This window comes from Fusarium mangiferae (assembly GCF_900044065.1).
Source record: "Fusarium mangiferae strain MRC7560 genome assembly, contig: FMAN_scaffold006, whole genome shotgun sequence".
Classification (NCBI taxonomy): domain Eukaryota; kingdom Fungi; phylum Ascomycota; class Sordariomycetes; order Hypocreales; family Nectriaceae; genus Fusarium; species Fusarium mangiferae.
The window spans coordinates 2537718-2557673 of NW_024573926.1; the positions used below are offsets into that span (position 1 = coordinate 2537718).

The 19956-nt window shown below is 47.6% G+C and overlaps 9 protein-coding genes across 9 annotated transcripts; 6 read left to right on the forward strand and 3 right to left on the reverse strand.

Annotated features, from left to right (window-relative positions):
* Positions 1-1160: 1160 nt before the first annotated feature.
* On the forward strand, positions 1161-2432 carry FMAN_03612 (putative pectin lyase precursor; the record flags this gene model as incomplete). Its single annotated transcript, XM_041832455.1, has 3 exons — positions 1161-1484; positions 1548-1937; positions 2013-2432. The coding sequence occupies 3 exons, from the start codon at positions 1161-1163 to the stop codon at positions 2430-2432; spliced, it is 1134 nt and encodes a 377-aa protein (XP_041682916.1).
* A 247-nt stretch (positions 2433-2679) lies between these two features.
* Positions 2680-3598, reverse strand: FMAN_03613 (uncharacterized protein; the record flags this gene model as incomplete). The annotated part of the gene is made up of 2 exons (XM_041832456.1): positions 2680-3070; positions 3120-3598. The coding sequence occupies 2 exons, from the start codon at positions 3596-3598 to the stop codon at positions 2680-2682; spliced, it is 870 nt and encodes a 289-aa protein (XP_041682917.1).
* Positions 3599-5310: 1712 nt separating this feature from the next.
* Positions 5311-6087, forward strand: FMAN_03614 (uncharacterized protein; the record flags this gene model as incomplete). Its single annotated transcript, XM_041832457.1, has 3 exons — positions 5311-5668; positions 5722-5877; positions 5930-6087. 3 exons carry the CDS (start codon positions 5311-5313, stop codon positions 6085-6087), a joined length of 672 nt encoding a protein of 223 aa, XP_041682918.1.
* Positions 6088-7146: 1059 nt separating this feature from the next.
* On the reverse strand, positions 7147-9117 carry FMAN_03615 (uncharacterized protein; the record flags this gene model as incomplete). The annotated part of the gene is made up of 4 exons (XM_041832458.1): positions 7147-7369; positions 7426-8042; positions 8094-8865; positions 8921-9117. 4 exons carry the CDS (start codon positions 9115-9117, stop codon positions 7147-7149), a joined length of 1809 nt encoding a protein of 602 aa, XP_041682919.1.
* Positions 9118-9709: 592 nt separating this feature from the next.
* On the forward strand, positions 9710-11336 carry FMAN_03616 (uncharacterized protein; the record flags this gene model as incomplete). Its single annotated transcript, XM_041832459.1, has 2 exons — positions 9710-10402; positions 10473-11336. The coding sequence occupies 2 exons, from the start codon at positions 9710-9712 to the stop codon at positions 11334-11336; spliced, it is 1557 nt and encodes a 518-aa protein (XP_041682920.1).
* Positions 11337-12562: 1226 nt separating this feature from the next.
* Positions 12563-13534, forward strand: FMAN_03617 (putative branched-chain amino acid aminotransferase/4-amino-4-deoxychorismate lyase; the record flags this gene model as incomplete). Its single annotated transcript, XM_041832460.1, has 1 exon — positions 12563-13534. The coding sequence occupies one exon, from the start codon at positions 12563-12565 to the stop codon at positions 13532-13534; it is 972 nt and encodes a 323-aa protein (XP_041682921.1).
* A 1162-nt stretch (positions 13535-14696) lies between these two features.
* FMAN_03618 (uncharacterized protein) lies at positions 14697-15803 on the forward strand (the record flags this gene model as incomplete). Its single annotated transcript, XM_041832461.1, has 4 exons — positions 14697-14770; positions 14867-15137; positions 15190-15298; positions 15367-15803. The coding sequence occupies 4 exons, from the start codon at positions 14697-14699 to the stop codon at positions 15801-15803; spliced, it is 891 nt and encodes a 296-aa protein (XP_041682922.1).
* Positions 15804-16949: 1146 nt separating this feature from the next.
* Positions 16950-17699, forward strand: FMAN_03619 (uncharacterized protein; the record flags this gene model as incomplete). The annotated part of the gene is made up of 1 exon (XM_041832462.1): positions 16950-17699. The coding sequence occupies one exon, from the start codon at positions 16950-16952 to the stop codon at positions 17697-17699; it is 750 nt and encodes a 249-aa protein (XP_041682923.1).
* Positions 17700-18192: 493 nt separating this feature from the next.
* On the reverse strand, positions 18193-19415 carry FMAN_03620 (uncharacterized protein; the record flags this gene model as incomplete). Its single annotated transcript, XM_041832463.1, has 2 exons — positions 18193-18583; positions 18634-19415. 2 exons carry the CDS (start codon positions 19413-19415, stop codon positions 18193-18195), a joined length of 1173 nt encoding a protein of 390 aa, XP_041682924.1.
* Between the last annotated feature and the right edge of the window lie 541 nt (positions 19416-19956).

Sequence of the window (19956 nt, forward strand, 5' to 3'; positions counted from 1 at the left end):
TTTTCTACGATATGAATTTATAGTTCTATCCCTATGATCTAGCATGTGTATATATCAATCTGTCTAGGCACGAATTAGCTGTTCAAGGAGCCTTTAACCTCTTCATTCAAGTTCGCGCTATCTCCCTGGCGATTCTCAGTTGAGCTGCCTTGACATGTTCGTGTCTACGTGCTCCCAGTGCTTTCTACCAGAACGCACTAAGCGCTAGCTCAATTATTGTCCACCATTCAAGACAGGGCTTTCTCCACCTGTTATCCTTGGGTCAGTTGGTTATTTGGGACTGAAGATTAAAAGCTCGGGTATGACGGTTCTTAGACTGTTTCGTCTAAATTGAGCGCTCGGTAATGAACGGGGATAATAACTGTGGGGATTGTCTTGAGAATTACGTGATGTGGAAAAGGGTTACATGGCGTTATCTGCAGGTTATCAACTCTCCAGTGGTGGAAATATTAGCCCATTGTCTTATGACCACGGGAAGTGGGATTTGTCGGATATGTGTGCCGTTGCAACTAGCATGGAGACTTATCCGATATTCAATCTCGAGGTGATTGAGAATTCGAAGGTGACGGACGAGTCAGACTCGAGAAACGGTTAATTGTTGCTGGAATATGCACTAAAACATCAAGATATAGTCAGCTGAGAAAGAGACCAGCTTTGATAAATAATAGACAAACTATTGAACTTTAGATAACGGTGTATTAAAGTCTAGATGCGATGACCTTTTCCTTAGTTCCTCTGACAGGTTAAGTGGTCCCTGACTGGCTCGGAGATGTCTAACTAATTACGCACCAATAACCGAATGCACTAACTCAACAACTCCAACCTAACATTGTAAGCTTGTCACTTAGCTCACTCCTTAACAATCTGCTCTGTATCTAACGGATCGAAATGTTCGAGAATGGAAATGCGGAGCTGGCATCTTCCGGTCTAGCCTTGCTTGAAGTGTTATACCGAAGCTAGTAGTGGAGGGTCTAAACCGCCAACATGGAACTATCTACATGCCAACAGGTTTAGTGGTTCTAGTCCGGTAGTGCTTGTAAGCCACATGCCGCGATCCGTCATCCATGTAAGATTGTTTATATAAAGCGAATGAATGTCCGGAGGAATGAGAATATCATGGCACAACTTCTCAATCTGCATTGCTTTACCCATATCACACAATGAGACTTGAAGTACTTTTCGCACCCGCATTTGCGGCTTTTGTTCGAGCTGCTGGTGTCACTGGCGCCGCTGAAGGCTTTGCCAAAGGTGTCACAGGTGGTGGCTCAGCCGCTACTGTTACTCCTACAACAACTGCCCAGCTCGTGTCCTATCTCGGTGACTCTTCTGCCCGAGTTATCATTTTGGACCGAACCTTTGACTTCACTGGAACTGAAGGCACAACCACCGCGACTGGCTGTGCTCCCTATGGCACCGCTTCAGCCTGTCAGCTTGCTATCAACAAGGACGACTGGTGCACCAACTACCAGCCTAACGCGCCCAAGGTGAGTGTCGATTTACCTTTCTGTTGTATCTAAAGCCCTTTTAACCTCTCAACCCTATTACAGGTCAGTGTCAAGTATGACAATGCTGCATTGAACCCCATTCTCGTGGGATCCAACAAGAGTCTCGTCGGTGTAGGAAGCAAGGGCATCATCAAGGGCAAGGGCCTTTACATTGCAAAGGGTGCCAAGAATGTCATTATCCAGAACATTCAGATTACTAACCTCAACCCTCAATATGTCTGGGGAGGTGATGCCATCGCCCTTGATAACACGGATCTTGTTTGGATTGATCATGTTACTACATCGCTTATTGGCCGGCAACACATTGTTCTTGGCAACAACCCAAGTAACCGAGTGACTATCTCGAACCACAAGCTCGACGGTGCTACGTCTTGGTCAGCCACTTGCAACGGCTACCACTATTGGGGCTTCTACTTTACAGGATCTGCTGATGTACGTCCTGTTCCCATGTCTTGTTTAACAGGATGATCTCCTTTCACCACTTTGGCTGTTTACTAACCTGAATAGACCGTTACTTTCAAGAACAACTACATTTACAAGACCTCCGGCCGTGCCCCCAAGGTCGGCGGAAACACCCTTCTCCACGCTGTCAACAACTACTGGTACGATAACGCCGGACACGCCTTCGAAATCGGTGCTGGCGGCCAGGTCGTCGCTGAGGGCAACATCTTCCAGAACGTAGCTACACCATTAGAGGCATCAAGCTTCGCTGGTAAGCTCTTCTCGAGCCCCAGCACCTCTGCTAACGCCGTCTGCTCATCCTACCTTGGCCATGTATGCCAAGTCAACGGCTTTGGAAGTTCTGGCACTCTCTCAGGCAGCGACACTGATTTCCTGGTCAATTTTAGTGGCAAGAATGTTGCTTCTGCTGCTGCTTACTCTAGCATCACCGGTCTCTCGTCAAGCGCTGGCTTTGGCACCATTTAGACTTTTGAAAGTTAGGAAGGTTGGGGCATTAAATGGAGGCTTTTAAGAACCCGAGAGTAGTTTAGCATGTACATAGTGCCTAAGTAAATAACAGTTGGCTGTTATAGTTTGCTTCTGTTGATCGATCTCTATCAACCAGTGTGAGACAATACAGTATGCGGTATTTCAATCTTGAACCAGTCAGAGGTCCTGGTTCCAGGTGCAGATGCAAACTTCTGGCATTCAAATCCTATTCTTGGTCACAAACCTACAGCCCAGATATCGCAAGTGTTGTCATGACTGCCATTGTTAACAGGAGCATGGCACAACTGCGCTCACCCATCCTGTTTCCTGAGTTCTCTTTAGTATCATCGTCTCCACTAGCTTTGGTGAAATCCGCTTCCTGATGAATAAGCGCCACTGCTGGAACTCTTGATACAACAAGGCTACCTCCCTTCAATTCCCCTGTTTGCATATCCCTTGTGAATGTTGCCACAGGAACAGGTCCTGTAAACTTATGGACAGTACGGCCACTTATGGTGCTTGTCAAGGGTACCGCGGTTGTTGGTATAACGAAACCGCAGATCTCTGAATATCCATATGAAGATGCGTCACCAAGTACCGAGTAGCAGTTTCCATTAAAGTCGAGTGTGTACTCGCTGAGTTGATTAGCAAGACGCCAGCCTCAAAAGATATTGCAAAGCCTACCTTGGACAGCAAACGGCTAGTGTCTCCGAAGGGTCCAATGCCTCATTCCAGACACTTGACGGATCTGCATGGAATGGCCGGCCTAGCTCCCACCTCTGCGGCACGGGTTCTGATTCTGTCTTGGTAAGAGCCCCGGATATCTGCGCAGCGCTACCCGTTCCTTTCACGTATTTCCCCACGGTTGTCCAGTTGGAGGGGCAGTATAGACCTGGTGAGTAGTAATGGTAAAAGCCAATATCAAATGTCTTTGCATATGTTGCTGTGATAAGGTGATCATACTGATCTCCGGATGGTATGCATTTCCCGTACAGCTGCATCGTGCAGGTAGGGTAAGCCCAGAGATATTCAGGTTTGTCGGTCTCCGCAGCAAAGTAAAGGTGATTTGGTTCAGTGGCACATGATGCTGGTGCCGTATGGGTTGTTGTCAGCGGCCCAAAGTTAGTTATTGTGGCCTGGGAGATGTAGGTTACGGTAGGCATCTTGTTGACAGGGTCGGAAGGTTTCTAATTAGAAATGCTTGCAAAGTAGCGAAACAAAGTCAGGCATTCCTAACAATAACATTAGGCCCTCAAATACTGGTACAATTGTCATTTAAGTATTTGTGTCTTCAAAATAGGCCGGAACTTAGAATGCAATGTGGCGCATTACCTGCTGCTGGATGTGGCCAATTGGTTATCTTCTTGGGGGCCAAACACCACTCGGCATCAAAAGGACTACTGCTACCTGCTGCATTTGGTCTAGGTTGGTGTGGCACGGTTAAGGATAGCAAGCTGCGCCGCTGAAATCAGGTTTTAAAGCCGGGAATGTCATTCATGTGATCTAATTATTTCTCTCTGCTGTGTTTAAACAAGGATTGAGCTTAAACAGCTGGCAGTGGTTGGTTCGGTGGCTGATGCAAGTCAATCAATCAACGCTCTTGAGCTCAAGAGGTTGGTCATCCGGCTAGTTATTTTGCGGACAACCGCTGACGTTGTCTTTATTCTTACTTGAGGTTTCCATCTAACGTAGATAGCTCCAGCCTCTCTTCCAGCCTATTGCATATCCTGGTAAGTGTTCTATACAAGATCGATTGGCTACGTAGGTATGGGAGCCCTATTCAGGTTAGTGAGATACTTACCAGACACATTAGTAAAACCGCATTTAAAATTTACTGTTAGGCCACCTAAGAGGATTGGGGTGAAAATAGAAGTTGTTGTTGACCAGGAGAGTATTTTGTACGTCATACACCGTAAAATCTGATCTTGAAGTTGTAGGATTAAGAATAATCAAGGAACTGTAAGTATCTATAGCCGTCTGGCCAGTCTCGAGGTTAAACCTTCTAGCCATCTGGAAAGACTCCCCCTTGCCTTACAATGATGGTAGCCATTTTTCCTGCGTTGAAACATGGAATTAGATAGGTGCTACTTAAGTAATAGAGCTATTGTATGGCCAGCAGGTATGTTTTTTTGGTGTGCTATTAAGAGTGCTATTCTAAGTTGCGAGACTTAAGAGCTCATGCTTACATCAAATGCCTTGCCTCGCTACAGCTATTGATATCCTCTTTACAAGCAAGGTACATCGCATCAAATGATAGGACTTTTCAAAACCAGACTTCTGCCAGTCTGTGATAAATTCCCCATGTCTAAGAAAACATCATTCTTAGACTTTCTGGTAACACCATTACCAAATCGGAATGCTCTCCAGAAGTGGCTACACTAAAATTTATCGTCCTCAGGGGGCAGAATTCCTCTACACTTCCAGCATTGTGCTCCGTTGTGGACATAACTTGATGGACGTGCGTTCTAAGAAGGAGTGTCCTTGTCCGTATTTGTCACCTCTATGCGACACAACCACTTCCATTCCCGCGCACTTCAATGCTAGTCGTCTCGGACAGTTGGAATTTGTTCGTATTATATAGGGGGAACGAATCGCTTTTGTCTCTATCCGCGCACCGAGCTATTCCCGTTCGCCTATTCTGGTCCACTCCGAAACAACAAGTCATGGTTGTCTAGTTTGTTTCGGATATTATCTCCACCAACCATCGAACGTGCATTGATCAACGAACTGGGCGTCGATCTTCGGGCATTTGTCCGCCAATTACAACAGACATTTGTTTGCTATTCCATCTTTTGCATTTGACCTATAAAGATGTCGAGATGCCAAGCAAACTAATCACCAATTGATCTAATCAGACAAATAACAAACTCTCAATATGCCTTCTTCCAACCAGATCCTCTCCGTCCTCGCGGCCATCGCCGTCGCCACTGCCAACGCCGCCATGGGCCCTGCCTTTAGCACTGGTCCTGTTGGCTCTGGTTCCTGGATCCGCGAGGCCACATCAACTCTTGTCCTTCCTGACGTCCCCCAGGGTTCTACTGGTGTTGCCTCTCTTTGGGTTGGGATGGGCACCGACAAGGGTGACTTGATCCAGTCGATTGCAGACAACTGGCAGTCCGACGAGTGGAGCATCTTTGCTTACACTCTCACCAAGACTGGAGATAACTCTCAACTGCCCGTTCAAGATGAGCACCAAACTCCCGCCAAGAAAGGTGATCGTGTCACCATGCACTGTAAGAGGCACATGAATCCGAACTAGAATGGCTGAACTGACCGCCTGCCACAGACAAGTATGATGCCTCCACTCAGGAGTACGTACAATATGTCTCCATCAACGGCAAGCAAGTCTCTACTCTCTCCACCTCCAAGGGCCACGAAGCCATGGGCTTTGGCAGCTCAGTTGAGTGCGGTGCCTCGGACTGCGGAACCATTGGTGCTCACCGTAAGTAGCAAGAAACAACCCGAGCGTGACTACATACTAACAGAATACTCAGAGTGGGTTGACACCAAGATCATCCTTGACACTGCCGATCCGAACTACATCCAGACTTTTGGAAAGGGTGAAGGGGTTACTGGTGGTGAGATGACCACTAGCGATGGTGGCAAGACCTGGGATATTAGCGATGTGAACATTCCCTCATTTACGTTTTAAGTAGTGTTTTATTAATGCTTGTCAATATATTGGCCTTAATTGTATACTATCCTTGGAGAGCTTCTACTAGTTACAGTTATTACCAAGAGGAGGAATAGCTACTATAACAGCCAAGGTCTCCGTAAAGAGATTGAAAAAGGTAGTTATCTTACACGCTAGTAACAACCCTGACTTGCAGGAGTTCCGCTCCAGAACTTACAAAATGCATCATGCCCGAGGTCTCGCTTGGCAAAGAATGCGCAGTCAGGCGTGTCAATGCAGTATTACATACACCTCCCAGGATGAACGAGCGAATCTAAGTAGCAGGATGGAATATTTCCTGAAACAAGTTGGTATTACTTGCCGCTGCATTTGCATCAAAATAGGAGGCCCATTATTGGCGCCATTGACCATAAGTGGTCTTTTGAGACGAGAGGAGAAGTTTGGAATGGTATCATACTGATATGGCTCCATTACGGTTTGAGGCTGAGTTGGACAGCTTAGCAGTACTTAGGCTCTTTATCGTACGATAAATGTAACAGGATTTAGTAGTCACAGCCCGGTTGGGTTGGTTATACCTGCACTTGATAGGCTGATGGTCAGAGCTTAGCGAGGCGGGTTGCCCTGTCCGTTTGCACTTGCGAAATATAAAATGAGTATCTACATACGTGCGAGGCGCCGGACGAATATGCTAAGTATCAGCCCAAGCATTTAACCTACTAGCTTCCGGTGCTACATCAGCCCGTTAGATGCTCCAGTTCTGTAGGATGCACCACGATCCTTAAGGGAAGCAATGTAGCGAGTGCGTTCAAGAGTTGGTCATGAGGATTATCCCTTGATGACTTCATCAAAGCGCGATTACGGCGGTCACAGCGGGACCAAGGAAAATAGGCCACCTCTTAGAATACTATCAGAATAATATTGGTGTCATGGATAAACTTGGGTTGAAAGACCATCTATGCTACAGCCGTTGCCAACATCGTAACTGTAACGCTCGAGTCAGGTGGAACGGGTCTAGGATCGATTGTAAAGGCTGTTGTTAAGTATCAACTATATATCTGATCTACTAACATGGTAAAACTACTTTTTAGTCATCCTTTGCGACTTCACAATCGTCTTTATGTACAGCAATGTTGAAACTAGAGACGACCATCGCGAAAATATAGCTACACCCAGAGCAACGACCAGGCAAGCACAAAAGACACGAGGCCACCGAGCTTTTTGGCGTTTCTCAAGCCAACTAACTTCCCAGTCTGACCATGTGGGAAACATGAAGCGAATGGTTTGATATGCCATAGAGTATCTTGCGTGCAAATTAGTCAAGGGCACGGTAACATATTGGCTGTCGGCTTTACTCACGGGTATGACATTGAGTTGCGACCGTCGTCATTAACATACCAGTTGTGGCAGCCACCGCCGTTCCATACCGTTTTCTTCAAATCGGACTGAACTTCTGCATTATACTTATACACCGCAGATCTCGTGACCTCCACCTTCTGCGCTTCACCAGAAAGGATGGGACGCATCAGTTTGATAGCCTGAGCCACTTGGTTTTCGAGGCCGAGTACAACACTGCTGTGCCCGGTGAAGCTGTTAGGGCCGAAGAGCACAAACATGTTGGGAAACCCGTCAAGGGCGGTTCCACGATATAGCTGTGGACCTCCTCGCTCGTCAAACTCCTCTTGCAAAGTCGATCCTTTACTCCCGACGATTTGGAGAGGATGAAACCACCGATTGACGGCAAACCCGTTGGCAAGAACGATGATGTCAGCAGGAATGCTGCGGGAAACTCCCGTGTGCTTCTCTGCTGGATGGGTTTTTGAGCCTGGACCTAGATTCACGCTTTGTTCGTCAACACTTTTCATAGCCAGAGTTGTAAGCTCCATTCGAGAGTCGTGTAAACAAGGGAACCAGGCTGTGTCATAGATGCGTCGCTTGCAACCGACCGAGTAGTAGGGTGTCAAAATGTCATGATACTGATACACTTTTGTCAGTAAGGCATTTAGGAATGGGCCATGATGACCTACTTTGGGAGGGACCGTTTCCCTCATGTGTTTGAGCAGCTGTCTCTGAAGAGTATCCCTCTTCCTCTCACTCCAGCGCTCTGCGCCAAATAGCCCAAAGTCAAGTTCAGTGGCCAAGGCTACAACAGCTCTAAACATTTGCATGTAGCCTGGCACATATTTGCATAGAAATGGGCTCCAACTTTTGTAGAAGCTGTCGCCTAACGGAGGCGTTACGCGAGGCAGCACCCAGGGAGGCTCTCTCATGAGCTGCGTAACGTGGCTGGCTCCATAATCGCTCGAGAGCAACCGAGGGACAAGTTGAGCGGCGCTGCAGCCGGTTCCCACAACGACAACGTTTTTACCATGGAAGTCAACGCTTGAGTCCCACCTTGCCGAATGTATAATATCTCCTTGGAACTTATCCTTGCCGGGAACGTCGGCAGGCCAGGGAGCAGGCTCTACGAGACCTCCGACGGCGCTGACGAGGACTGAGCACGTCCACGTTGTCTCGCTCGAGTAAACAAACGATGGGCCCTTTGTATCTTCAATATGCTTTCGGTCTGCGGCAGAGAGATCGCCGACGCCATGTAGCAGGCGTTGAAAGGTGACTTCCCAAAGGTGGACTTTAGGGTTCCATTTACACGAAACCACTTCCGTACTCAAGTGGATATTGTCTCGTAGGTCGAAATCATCGACGACTTTCTCGATATATTGTCCGATTTCCCGACCTGGCGCAAAAAACGTTGACCAGTCCGTTTTCTGAGCGAATGAGAGTGAATAGAACGGTGAAGGGCTGGTAAAGCTGTCAGCAAGTCTGGAGTACCTAGCAGTTGTGAGAAGAGACGGACATGTCACAGGCTATACCTGGATAGGTGTTGATCCACCAGGTGCCTCCTATGCCCGACTGGCGTTCCAGTACACAAAAGTCGGTACAGCGTAGCTTTGTTTTCAGTTGGCAGGCCATAGCAATGCCCCCGAATCCTCCTCCAATAATGATTACCCTCCTGTGTTGCGGACCGGGCCCTGGTCCATCTTGGCCTAACATGACGAAATCCGAGTAAGTGGAATCGATCAGAAGTGATGGCTATTTGCCTTTTGACTGATGTAGGGTTTGGACAACTAGCTATGGTAAAGAAGTATGGGAATGAAATACCTCCACTAATACTATCAATGTCGAAGCTACGAATGAACGTTTTGGATCGAGTTACCAGGAGTCACGAGAGAACACGCAACACTCATATATGTTCCTCCAGCTCAATTGCCTCTCAGGCCCAAAATCATCATGTGAAAAGCAATGTGCCCTCTAACGACCAGACCTAGCCTCGGATGTTCGGTCAATTACAATCACGGCGTTGGATTTCGGGGTCCGCGGGAGCCTTTGCGTTATCTCAATACAGCAATTATCCCTGGCGTACGTATACCTAATCAGCTACGGATGAAGCGGCATGCTACTAAACCCCGCACCCTTTAAAACTTTAATACGTGCTGCATGAGCGGCTACATAAAATGAAACAGGTTCTTGCCGCGCTTTCGTTGTAACAGTTCCGCTCTCCGTTTTGTGGTTCCCCACTCATCTTGTGTCGACGCCAGCAGTACACATCACGGCTTCTCTATCTTCTTGCCGGGCCAGCATCATGATGATACAGGCGGCTAATATTGGCCATGGCACTGCGAGACCCTACGTGGGAAAGTCAAGACAATTCAAGCGGTCTAGAACCGGCTGTCTTAACTGCCGACATCGGAAGAAGAAGTGCAGCGAGGAGAAACCACAATGCGGCGGTTGTAGTCGGAATAATCTCCACTGCGCTTGGCCACAAGACGTGAACGAGAAGGCTATCTCGCCTCCGCTTCCACCTCTGCCCAGGGATTCCATAACCATCACAGATGAGAGCCAATCATTCGGTGTACATGGTCCGTCGCCATTATTATCTAAAGCTACCCACACAACTAGTATTTGGAATGGGCTCTCTGGTTCTTTCTTAAATGCGAGGCGATCATGTAATCTCAAAAGAGAATCTCTTCTTCTCTTACAGCATTATATCACAACTACGGCTCCCATGCTTCCTATGCCCATTAAGGGGAACCCATTTCTCTCGGAAATTATTCCTATTGCTTCAGTAGACGACCTGGTAATGCACAGTGTGTTGGTCATTAGTGGAGCACACATGAACTTTGGGAATATGTCCTCCAGGCCTATTGGCGAGGCAACCCTAGATCATTACAGCACGTTAATTCGTCAACTTGTCATCGAGGTCTCGGACCATAAGGGATCCTGTGTGAACAAGCTGGCCCGGTTGTTGCTTGTCTTGGTGATGCTGTGTCACTTCGAGGTTGGTGTTGGATCATCACCCTTGCCATGTACTGAACTGATTGCTGATGTCGACTTTTACACAAATGTAGGCTTTATCTGGAGAAACAGACGGAGCAATGTTCCGCCATCTTGGTGCGAGCCGAGAGATCATGGCCGAGATAGAAAGTCGTCAGCCGACAGAGCCATTGGGATCTGATTCAGAGACTCTTTATGGTCTTGGCCTCGAACTATACGCCTATCTCATCTTCGTCAACTGCCTCACTCCGTACGGCTTCCTTCACGAGCGCCAGTTCTACCTTGACTCGTTCATCATCTCACCCAGCAGCCTGGCTAGCTATAGCACGTTTGGCATCATGTTCGCCGGCCTCCATGATCTCTTTGCGCTGATACCGCAGATATCGCTGCTATTTCGTGATCGACTGATAGATCAAGAGTCCGGAATCATCGAGCCCTCAATTTCTTGCGTCGAGTTATACACTCAACTGGAGCGATGCCTCGAAGACTGGAATCTCTCTCAAAAGGATCTGGTTTCACCATTTCTAAGCGATGACTGCAAACATGACCTGAGCAAAGTTATCAAGATTCTCCAGCTGGGTATCGAGATATACCTGGTTGCATCCATGCAAGGGTTATCCGTAGTAAACCCAAAGATTGTCTGCCAACTTCAGAGTCGTGTCGATGGCATCCTTGACTTGGCGCTCGCTTTACACTACTCTCAATGGTCCCCAATACTGCTGTGGCCTATTGTTATTTCTGGTTCTTGTATTGTCCAAAGGCAGCAGCAAAAGCATCTTACGAAAGCTTTACGAGAATCTAAGTACCGTATGAACCATGTTACAAGGACTATTAGCTTACTTCATCGACTTTGGGGTAACCCTGATCCTCTGATATATGGACCTTATGGCCTTTATCTTACAATTTCGCAAAGTGATACTACGTTTTCTATTCTATAGATCGATTTGGAGTTGTTCAGAATTGATGTCCGTGAGATTATCCTTCCTTCCTCGCTCGTGCCTGCTGTGCATGCTGCACCAGAAGCCTTATTACAAGTGATATTTGTCAAAACTATAAGTCTCAGGCCAGGGTATGCACTAGGAGCAGCAGAGATTGAAAATTCAGCGACTTGATACAAATACACTCTCTCTTTCGTAGAAAATTATTCGAGGCCCAGAGCAATGCAGAGATATAGCTTGTCGTGACGAAGAAGCCATACAATGGCGTAACAGGACCGCCTTAGAGCAAGGCAATTTGCATGCTTGAGGATACCCCGGCCCAGCTGTTGCAGATGTTGAAACTCAGGGTCAACATGCTGAAGAAACCCAGTTCTTGTTTTGTGAGCACCAATTTAGTGGCTGCGTCCACGATCCTGAGGTTTGGGTCTCGGGGCGGCTCCTTGATGGCTTTATCAATTTTCTGTAGCTCCATACTTTCCTCAAGTCTTGGAGCGTCTAAGCAGACGGTAGCAAGCTGGTAGCTATTTCTATTGCAAATTGAGAGGAGACAGTACTAGAAAGCCATTGTCAGAGTTATGATATACGGCAATTAACCAAGCCAGCTTTATGACAAAGACTCATATACATAATGTTAACAAATCTGACTGAATACGTTGATTTAAATGAACGCCAAAGTGCTAGTAACTATTTTTCGGAGACATTGTAAAAACCCCAATGTGAAAGCTGAGATGCAGCCTCTGGTACTTACCAAATCAAGCACCAGTACAGTCTTTGCCTTACACTTTGAACGGCGCAAAGATAAGAGGTAGCGCGGATAGATAAGAGAAGGTAACTAATGCAACCACACAAATGGTCTCTAAGCGACCGTCACTACCCCACCCCACGATGTATACGCATAGGATTCAATGCCATTTACCGAACCTCTAGGTAAACTGTGTTTATCAATCGCCTTTTCTGTAACCATTGAGATCTCGTTGGTGATTATCGTTACTGACAAAGACCGACGGAGTTACCCTTGAATCGCAGCGGACACCGCGGACGCCGTAGGTATAGCATGATGTTAATAATACTTGTATTCAATCAACTGTTTTATGACAACAAGTATAAAGCTATTCTTATTTCCTACCTCAGAGCTTGAGCAGTTTCCCAACACCAACTTCAAGTCAATAGCAAGGCTTCTATCTTGTCAAGCTTTATCAGCATCTCACCACCTCCATCCTTCCATCATGGCGACCATGCAGGAAATCTTCAAAGGCTTTGAGGAGCGTCAGGCCAAACTTGTTGAAGACGGGTTGAAGAACCCACTTGCCCATGGTGCCGCTCTTATTGATGGCCAGATCACACCTCTCCTAGACGCCAAGATTCCTATCCTTGATCAAGGTTTCCTCCACAGCGATCTCACCTACGATGTCCCAGCTGTATGGGATGGAAAGCTCTTTCGATTCAATGACCACCTTGACCGGCTGGAGAAGAGCTGTGCTAAGCTGAGGCTCAAGCCCCCGATGTCCCGGAACGAGATTGAACAGGCCACTATAAACTTGATCTCAAAGAGCGGCATCCGGGACGCCTATGTTCAGATCATTGTCACCCGCGGCTTCCGTTTCATCCGAGAACCTCTGCCGACCAATGATACACCAGAGAATCATCCCATCTACATTCTAGTCATGCCCTATATCTGGGTAATGCCCTATCAAATGCAGCCGGCTGGTGGAGAGGCCGTCGTCACCCGCACTGTTCGTCGGATTCCACCGGGTGCAATTGACCCAACTGTCAAGAACTTGCAGTGGGGTGATTTGATCAGGGGCCTCTTAGAAGCTCAGGATCGCGGCTCGCAATATCCATTCCTGACTGATGGTGATGGAAACATCACCGAGGGGGCAGGGTATAATATTGTGTTCGTTAAAGATGGAGCTCTGTATACAGCCAAAAAGGGTGTTCTGGAAGGTATTACGCGGAAGTCAGTGTTCGACATCGCCAAGAAGGCTAAAATTGAGGTCTATCTTGACGATGTTTCTGCTAGCTTGGCGTATGTATGTGATGAGATCTTTATGTGCACTACGGCTGGTGGTATTATGCCAATCACAAAGCTCGATGGCGAGTCCAAGGGAGAGGTTGGACCTATCACAAAGTTGATCTGGGATGGATATTGGGCAATGCATTATGACTCAAAGTACACGACCAAAATTAGTTACGAGTAAGCATCGTCGATACTAGAGTTCAGCCTACTGGGATTTAATATAAAACCGTCTTTGCAAGATAGACTTGGTACCTATTCCAATCTAAACAGTAAGGATACTACCCTGGCAAAGCCCTCCTCACGGTTGAAAAGCAATGGGCAAGTCGGGTTTCTCCATTCATTCCTTTTAGTTGCTGAGTCGTAGGTATCTGGCTGCAACTCTGGGGCTCGTGCAGTTGCGGTCTGTTGTCTGCAGCTGATAGGCCTAAAAATAAGTAGCCCATCTGAAGAATTAAGTCCATATGCATGTCTTGCCATCCTCCAAGGTGATCGGCTGGAACATGTCATGTTACGAAACATCAGCCGCACGAGGCTGGCGCTTATGCAGCATTCTCTTAGCAAAGATATCTCTCAGCGTCTTTCCAAAATCAGAATTTGCGCCAACACAAAACGTAAACCGTCGGTATATCCTGTATCACAGATGTTTACATCATGGTATGACGGCTTTTGGCAGCAATATACTATTGCTCTCATGTGAGCGAATAGCCACTTCGGCAACTATACTACACTTGTCAGGTTAGTCGCGCGGGCAAAGCTGGTCGCTTTAGGTTTACCTTAAATCTAGTAAGTAACGAGAAGTAGTCGGAAGATCTTCATTCAGTTGCAACATCTCAGTCCTTCAATCTTCGTGAGCTTAAATCGAACGACTGGGACGCGGTTGAGGATTTCTTGAGAGACTGCACCAGATCTCAACGAATCTAATGATCCTCCATTTTCTGCTCTCGATACATCTTATTCAACTGAATGTGCCACAATTTGTGGTGATGATTCTATCTGCAGCTTGTGAATAATACTTCTATAACAGATAGTTGGTTCTTCAGAGACATCAATTCACAGCTCTAGCGCGGCCCATTTTAGACTGGCCTATCAACGCTGTCTGACCAACAGCCAAGGGCTAAAATCAATGAGCTATTGATTCAGCTCTGCATCTGTGATTGGCTGCATTGGAAATTTGCTACCATTGGAGAGCCGCCAAGTGAATGCACTGCCTCACGTGAATCAGGTTTTGCTGACGCGCGAGGCCTCACAAATTCTGCTTATCTAAATGCTCAAAACTCATGAAAGCCTGGGTCTCTTGGCAATTCTTCACTCTCGCTTGCACTTGACTAATTAATTCCGGAGTTATGGGCGGCTCCGACGAAGAGAGGGAGAAGGAGAAGGAGAAAGAGCGCAAGAGGGACATAGTGGGAGACTTTCTGTATGCGTCATTTATTCGTCAGCAGCACCGCGATCTGCTACGCGATCCTTCCCGCTAGACCTTCCCTGGTTCGTCCGCTGACGTTTTCTCTCGTAGGAAAAAGAATTTGAATAAAGGCGAAATAGCATTGAAGCATGCAGTGGGTCTCGGCAGCCAGCCCAATGTCGTCCCAGTCACTGAACCTGTCGTCGATGGACCACGTCGTCCGGTCGAAGTTGGATGGCATCCTGTCGGCGGATTTGCCGGAAAGTGGTTCGCGGAAGAGACGGGACTGGGCAAGATGATCACGGAGAAGATCAACAAGTATCCTGATCCGACGCAGCATTGGGCTGTTCTCGTTGGTGACTATGCTCATCAGCTATGGATGGTGAGTTTGATTATCATTCGCGCAGGGCGAGACGGGAGCTCATGAGAAACAGGATGAGAACTTTGATGTCATTTACACGAATGCAAAGATTGAGCGAGACGAGTGGCGGACATTCCCGGTTGGAGAGACGCGCTTCAACGATGATGCCTTAAGGCGAGCTGGTGAGTACAAGTCTCTGGTTGACACCATCCAGGTCTTGAGGGATGACATGCTGATACTGCGACAATAGGTGAATCAGTCATCCATAGTATCAGAGAGAGGCAGCCCACTTACAACCTCATAACCAACAATTGCCAGACGTACGTCCTGCAGCTCCTCGACGCCATTAAGGTTGGCGTGAATAAAGAGTTCGGCACTACCCTGGCTGTCTATGAGAGAGTTTTTGGACCTGGCAAGATCAAGGATCTCTTCGATGGCGAAGAGAAACCGGAGGATCAGCAACAGCACCAGATTGAGCAAGGGGGAGAACCTGGAGCAGAGGCGGGAACACAGGAGCCGATGCACCCGGGCAGATCGGATACAGTCAATCTGGCACAGGATGTCATGAACCAGAACACCAATCAACTAGATACCGAAAGGGAGATGGAGAGGCATGAGGATGAGAAGGACGAGAAGGAGAAGAAGAAAAAGGGCTTCTTCTCGCGCTTTAAGCGAAGTAATAGTTAGTTTTAGACTTGCCTCAAGCAAATTGATGAGGTTTTTATATACCACTTTGAAGGATGATTCAGCAGCACTTCCTCTTATTGCCAGGGGAGTTTATGTAGATACCGAACTGGCACATTCTAGATTTTCCACTCGCCTTAGCATAACATACTGAGCGCCACATGAATTCTTGCGGGCTTGAAGGCTTTGGGCAGATCATCATCTTTGAACAACATTGCGTACCTTTTACGTCGTGTTTCGTGTTTCTCAACTTATTTAGTTATTTTCTCTTTAGGGCAGGTCATCATGGCATTGACTTTTGTCTATCTCGACAAGTCGCAAGGCCTACAAAGTATATGCGAGTGGACAGTAGCTAGATGTTAGAATGCTCACCATCGTGACTTGCTAAGTATTCGTCGCCGACGCAAGATGAGGAAGGGTTCAATCCTTTACCAGCTCCTCATTCTCGCTACAGCAACCAGATCCCACTACGCACTCGGGTAGAATACCGCCACTAGAGTTCTGACTCCACGAATGTTCTTCTAGAATAAGACTATCTCCATTCTAGGAGATAGGCTACTTTAGGGTTATAAGGCTAATAAGCAATGCTTGCAGGGTTGACGCATCTGCTTTTCTACCCTTGGGCCATTGTTATTCGACTAGGATATTAAAAATCGGGTCATAAGCCCCCAAGACATCCCATCCACCAATGACCTGATGCCATCTTATTTATCGCATTCGACTACTTCTCGGTCCCGAGAATGTAAGCGAGGTCTTGGCAATTACAGTCTGGACTACACGAGGTGACGTTTCTACAGATGCGAGGTTCACGAAGGATGAGTTTATTGCCGTCGCATCCGCGCTAGCCAATGGCGTCTTCTTGTTTAATGGCGCATGGTGTTCTGAAACATGTGCGACTGCTGTCAGCTTGAGGCATTTCTCGAGCTGAAGTACTCGTCCTGCCCGAAGCGGATAGCTGTTTGTTCAGTGGCTCGAGTCAGCATGGTTAAGATATCTCCGCCGCCTGGTTACAGTGCGACACTTAAACGTGTATATGCCTGGGCTTGTTATTTCCTATAAGACATCAACGTCTGTTCAGCAAAGTCAAATTCAGTTATTCATCTATCTATATCACATTCAGTTATTTTCCATTAAACAGATTCTTACAAAATGAGTCAAACCAGTCTTGTTGAATCGAGTTCTTCCGGCGAGGCTCCCCGCAATGCATTATCACTCCGACTAGAAGCGCCTCTCTTTTCCCAGGCACCCATTCCTCCCAGCAAGCAATCATTCAGCATCCAGGGCCGCTACGTCTACGAAACAGAAACCAGCCCGGCTACCCCGATTTATCACATCTCCAATCGCAATACTCAAGCCGGTAATCCATGGCAGATACAAATCTGCCGCCTTCTACCCAGTGAAGTTCGTCGCCTTAGTGAGGCTTCAGGGAATGATGCTTTCATCAGATACGACGATGACTTGACTCTTTACTCTGGAGAAAAAATGAACATCCCTTTCAGCTTCGCCGCTGGTCTTGGTCCCACGCCACTCATTGTTATTAGGGGCCAAAAGAGAGGTACTATCCAGGGAAGCATTGTGATGGAAAAGTCTGGCCGGTCGTGTAAATTCCAGCACATGATTCCTATCAAGCGTGCCTTGACCAAGGTGGAAGAGGATAGGATGCAGGCTCTCATGCATAAGCGTGGATACCGTGACTCCGATGATTGGAAGAAGAAGCTTCTGTTGACGGTGCAGGAGAACTCGGCCAAGTTAGTGGAGTGGGTTGATGAGTATGGAACTGTCGTTGCTGTTGAGAAGGATGATAAGCTGGAGTTTTCAGGAGAGATTCAGACGGAGAAGAAGGATCTCGTTGTTGCGTGCTGGGCCTGCAAGGGATTTGTACTCGAAAAGACTACATAGATAGTTTTCACCGGCCGAACTTAGGAGCGGCAGAGACAATACTAAACTCATCCTATGCAGTGATCAAGTTCTCGATGAGAGGTCTAATTGCAACCGAAAGTCTAGCTCACGACTTTGGTCGTGTGAAGTTGGTGTTGTTTGCATCAACCGGGAGGACTGCCTTCAAAAGAGGATACAGATGCCACTTACGGGAACAATATACTGGACATGAACGAGGGCCATTGTGTACTTGGCAGGAAATGACGTAAAGCCCAAGGATACTTCCCTTGCCCCTCTGGTCTGCGTTTATATTCCTTCAGGATTTCAACATAAGTCAATATTTCAGTGAGACTGGATATCCAATGAGTTATGCATTGTCATCATAACTATGCTATTAAACTAAGAACCCAATTACGAGACGTCATCCATATAGATCTTCCCTCTATACCGTCTGTAACCTAATATGCAAAAACCACCCCATCTATGCGCCGAATCTATTTTACAAACTCCCCGATTACCATGCAAGGTCCTTGGCTATTTTACCGCACGAGAGACCAGAGCAGGAAGAGTATAAGCTCTCATCTTGCTCAGTCTTGGTAGCAGACTTATCCAGAATCTGCTGGGCGGGCCGAATCTCACGGCCAGCAACACCCTCGAGCTTGCGGTGGTGCTCGACTAGTTGATACACTTGGTTCTGGAATTGGAGAGGGGTTTGGTCGACGAGGACGCCGGCGCGAAGGTTCTTCTCTGCGGGGGCTTCTTGCTCGCTGGCTGTTTGCTGGAGAATCTCTTCGACCTTCTTGAAGTCGGACTCGCTGGCGCTCTTGTGGCGGTAGACTTCATATTGTAGTTGGGACTTAGTGGCTGACGTTGGAACACATCGCAAGAGGAAGAAGAAGTGAGGGCTGAACCTGTTAGTCGTTGCTGGTCACAATTTGTTTGATGGGGGACTTACGAGATGGTCATGGAGGCGTTGGGGAAGAAGAAGTCGTTGGCAACCGATTTCTTCTCGGCAGCGTTCTCAAAGTTATCGATGTTGCTACCAGTGCAAGACTTGTCGGCCAATGTCTTCCAGTTGAAGCTGCTAGTGTCTTGCTTGACATGATCAAACTTGTAGTCGTCAAAGTTGAAAGATGCGTGGTTCGCCGATTGGCTGAGGTCCTCACTCCATGGGTTCTCGGGCACGGCCTTGGCATCCATGTTGACCCAGATAAAGCCCTTAGCATCAACGTGAGTGTGGAGAGGGAAGAGACCGTTCTTGGAGCGATCAAAGCCGGGGAGATCCTGATACAGAGGAGCCTTGGCAAGCTGGCCGTTCATACCATAAGACCAGCCGTGATACTTGCAGGACAAGACGTTGTTCTGGCCATTATCCTTGACAACGACGGGAAAAGCACGGTGACGGCAGATGTTGTGAAAGCCCCTGATGGTACCCTCTGCATTTCGGATGAGGAAGAAGTCGAAACCAGCTTCAGCGTATCGAACCCAGGCTCCAGTCTGGTCGAAGCGCATCTTGTGAGTGAGCAGGATCCATTTCTTTGAGAAGATGGCTCTTCGCTCAAGTTCGTAGATGTCGTCTGACTTGTACCATGTTGAAGGGAGGGGTTGAGTGAGGGGTGCAGCGGCGGGGATGGCTCTTGAGATAAGGTTTTCCTTTTGTGGTTTAGATAGTGTCTTCGCGATGAGGGCGATGGCAGCCGCTATGGCGAAGAAGATGAGTGTACCGAGAGTCAACATGTTGTTGCTGGAGGTCAGAGTACCTTGAAGTGATGGATGTTTACCGATCTACTGCTGAGGGGGGCATGTCAATCTATATATTTACTACGCGTGTCATTGATCTAGACCCGGCCGACATTCTGTTCCCATGGCCAACGCCACTTTTGGCCCAAACAATGATAGAATGATTGCAAGATAAACGGGCATCCCGCTAAGCAACCGGTCATGTGATCGGTGATAAGGACATTTTCTCTAGTCCCAGCGACAAATGCCAATGACGGGATTGGACGCAGATCAAGTGGACCATGGAGTTTCTTCCGCGCTTGAACGGTTCCACGCCGTCAAACCCGGGTCACATTCCCCTCTTGTATCGAAGCAAGGTCGCAGTGACGCATCAGCTGGCTGAAGCCATCCGCGGTACTTGTATTACAATTTCCTATCGTGTTCTAGGTTATCGCACCCCGCATCTTTCGACCTCCGCATTTCGCTCAGAGATACCGGACTTTTGTGTCCGTGCCCCGATGTTTTGGTCCTTGTTCGGCATCGGTAAATCGCAGCCGGT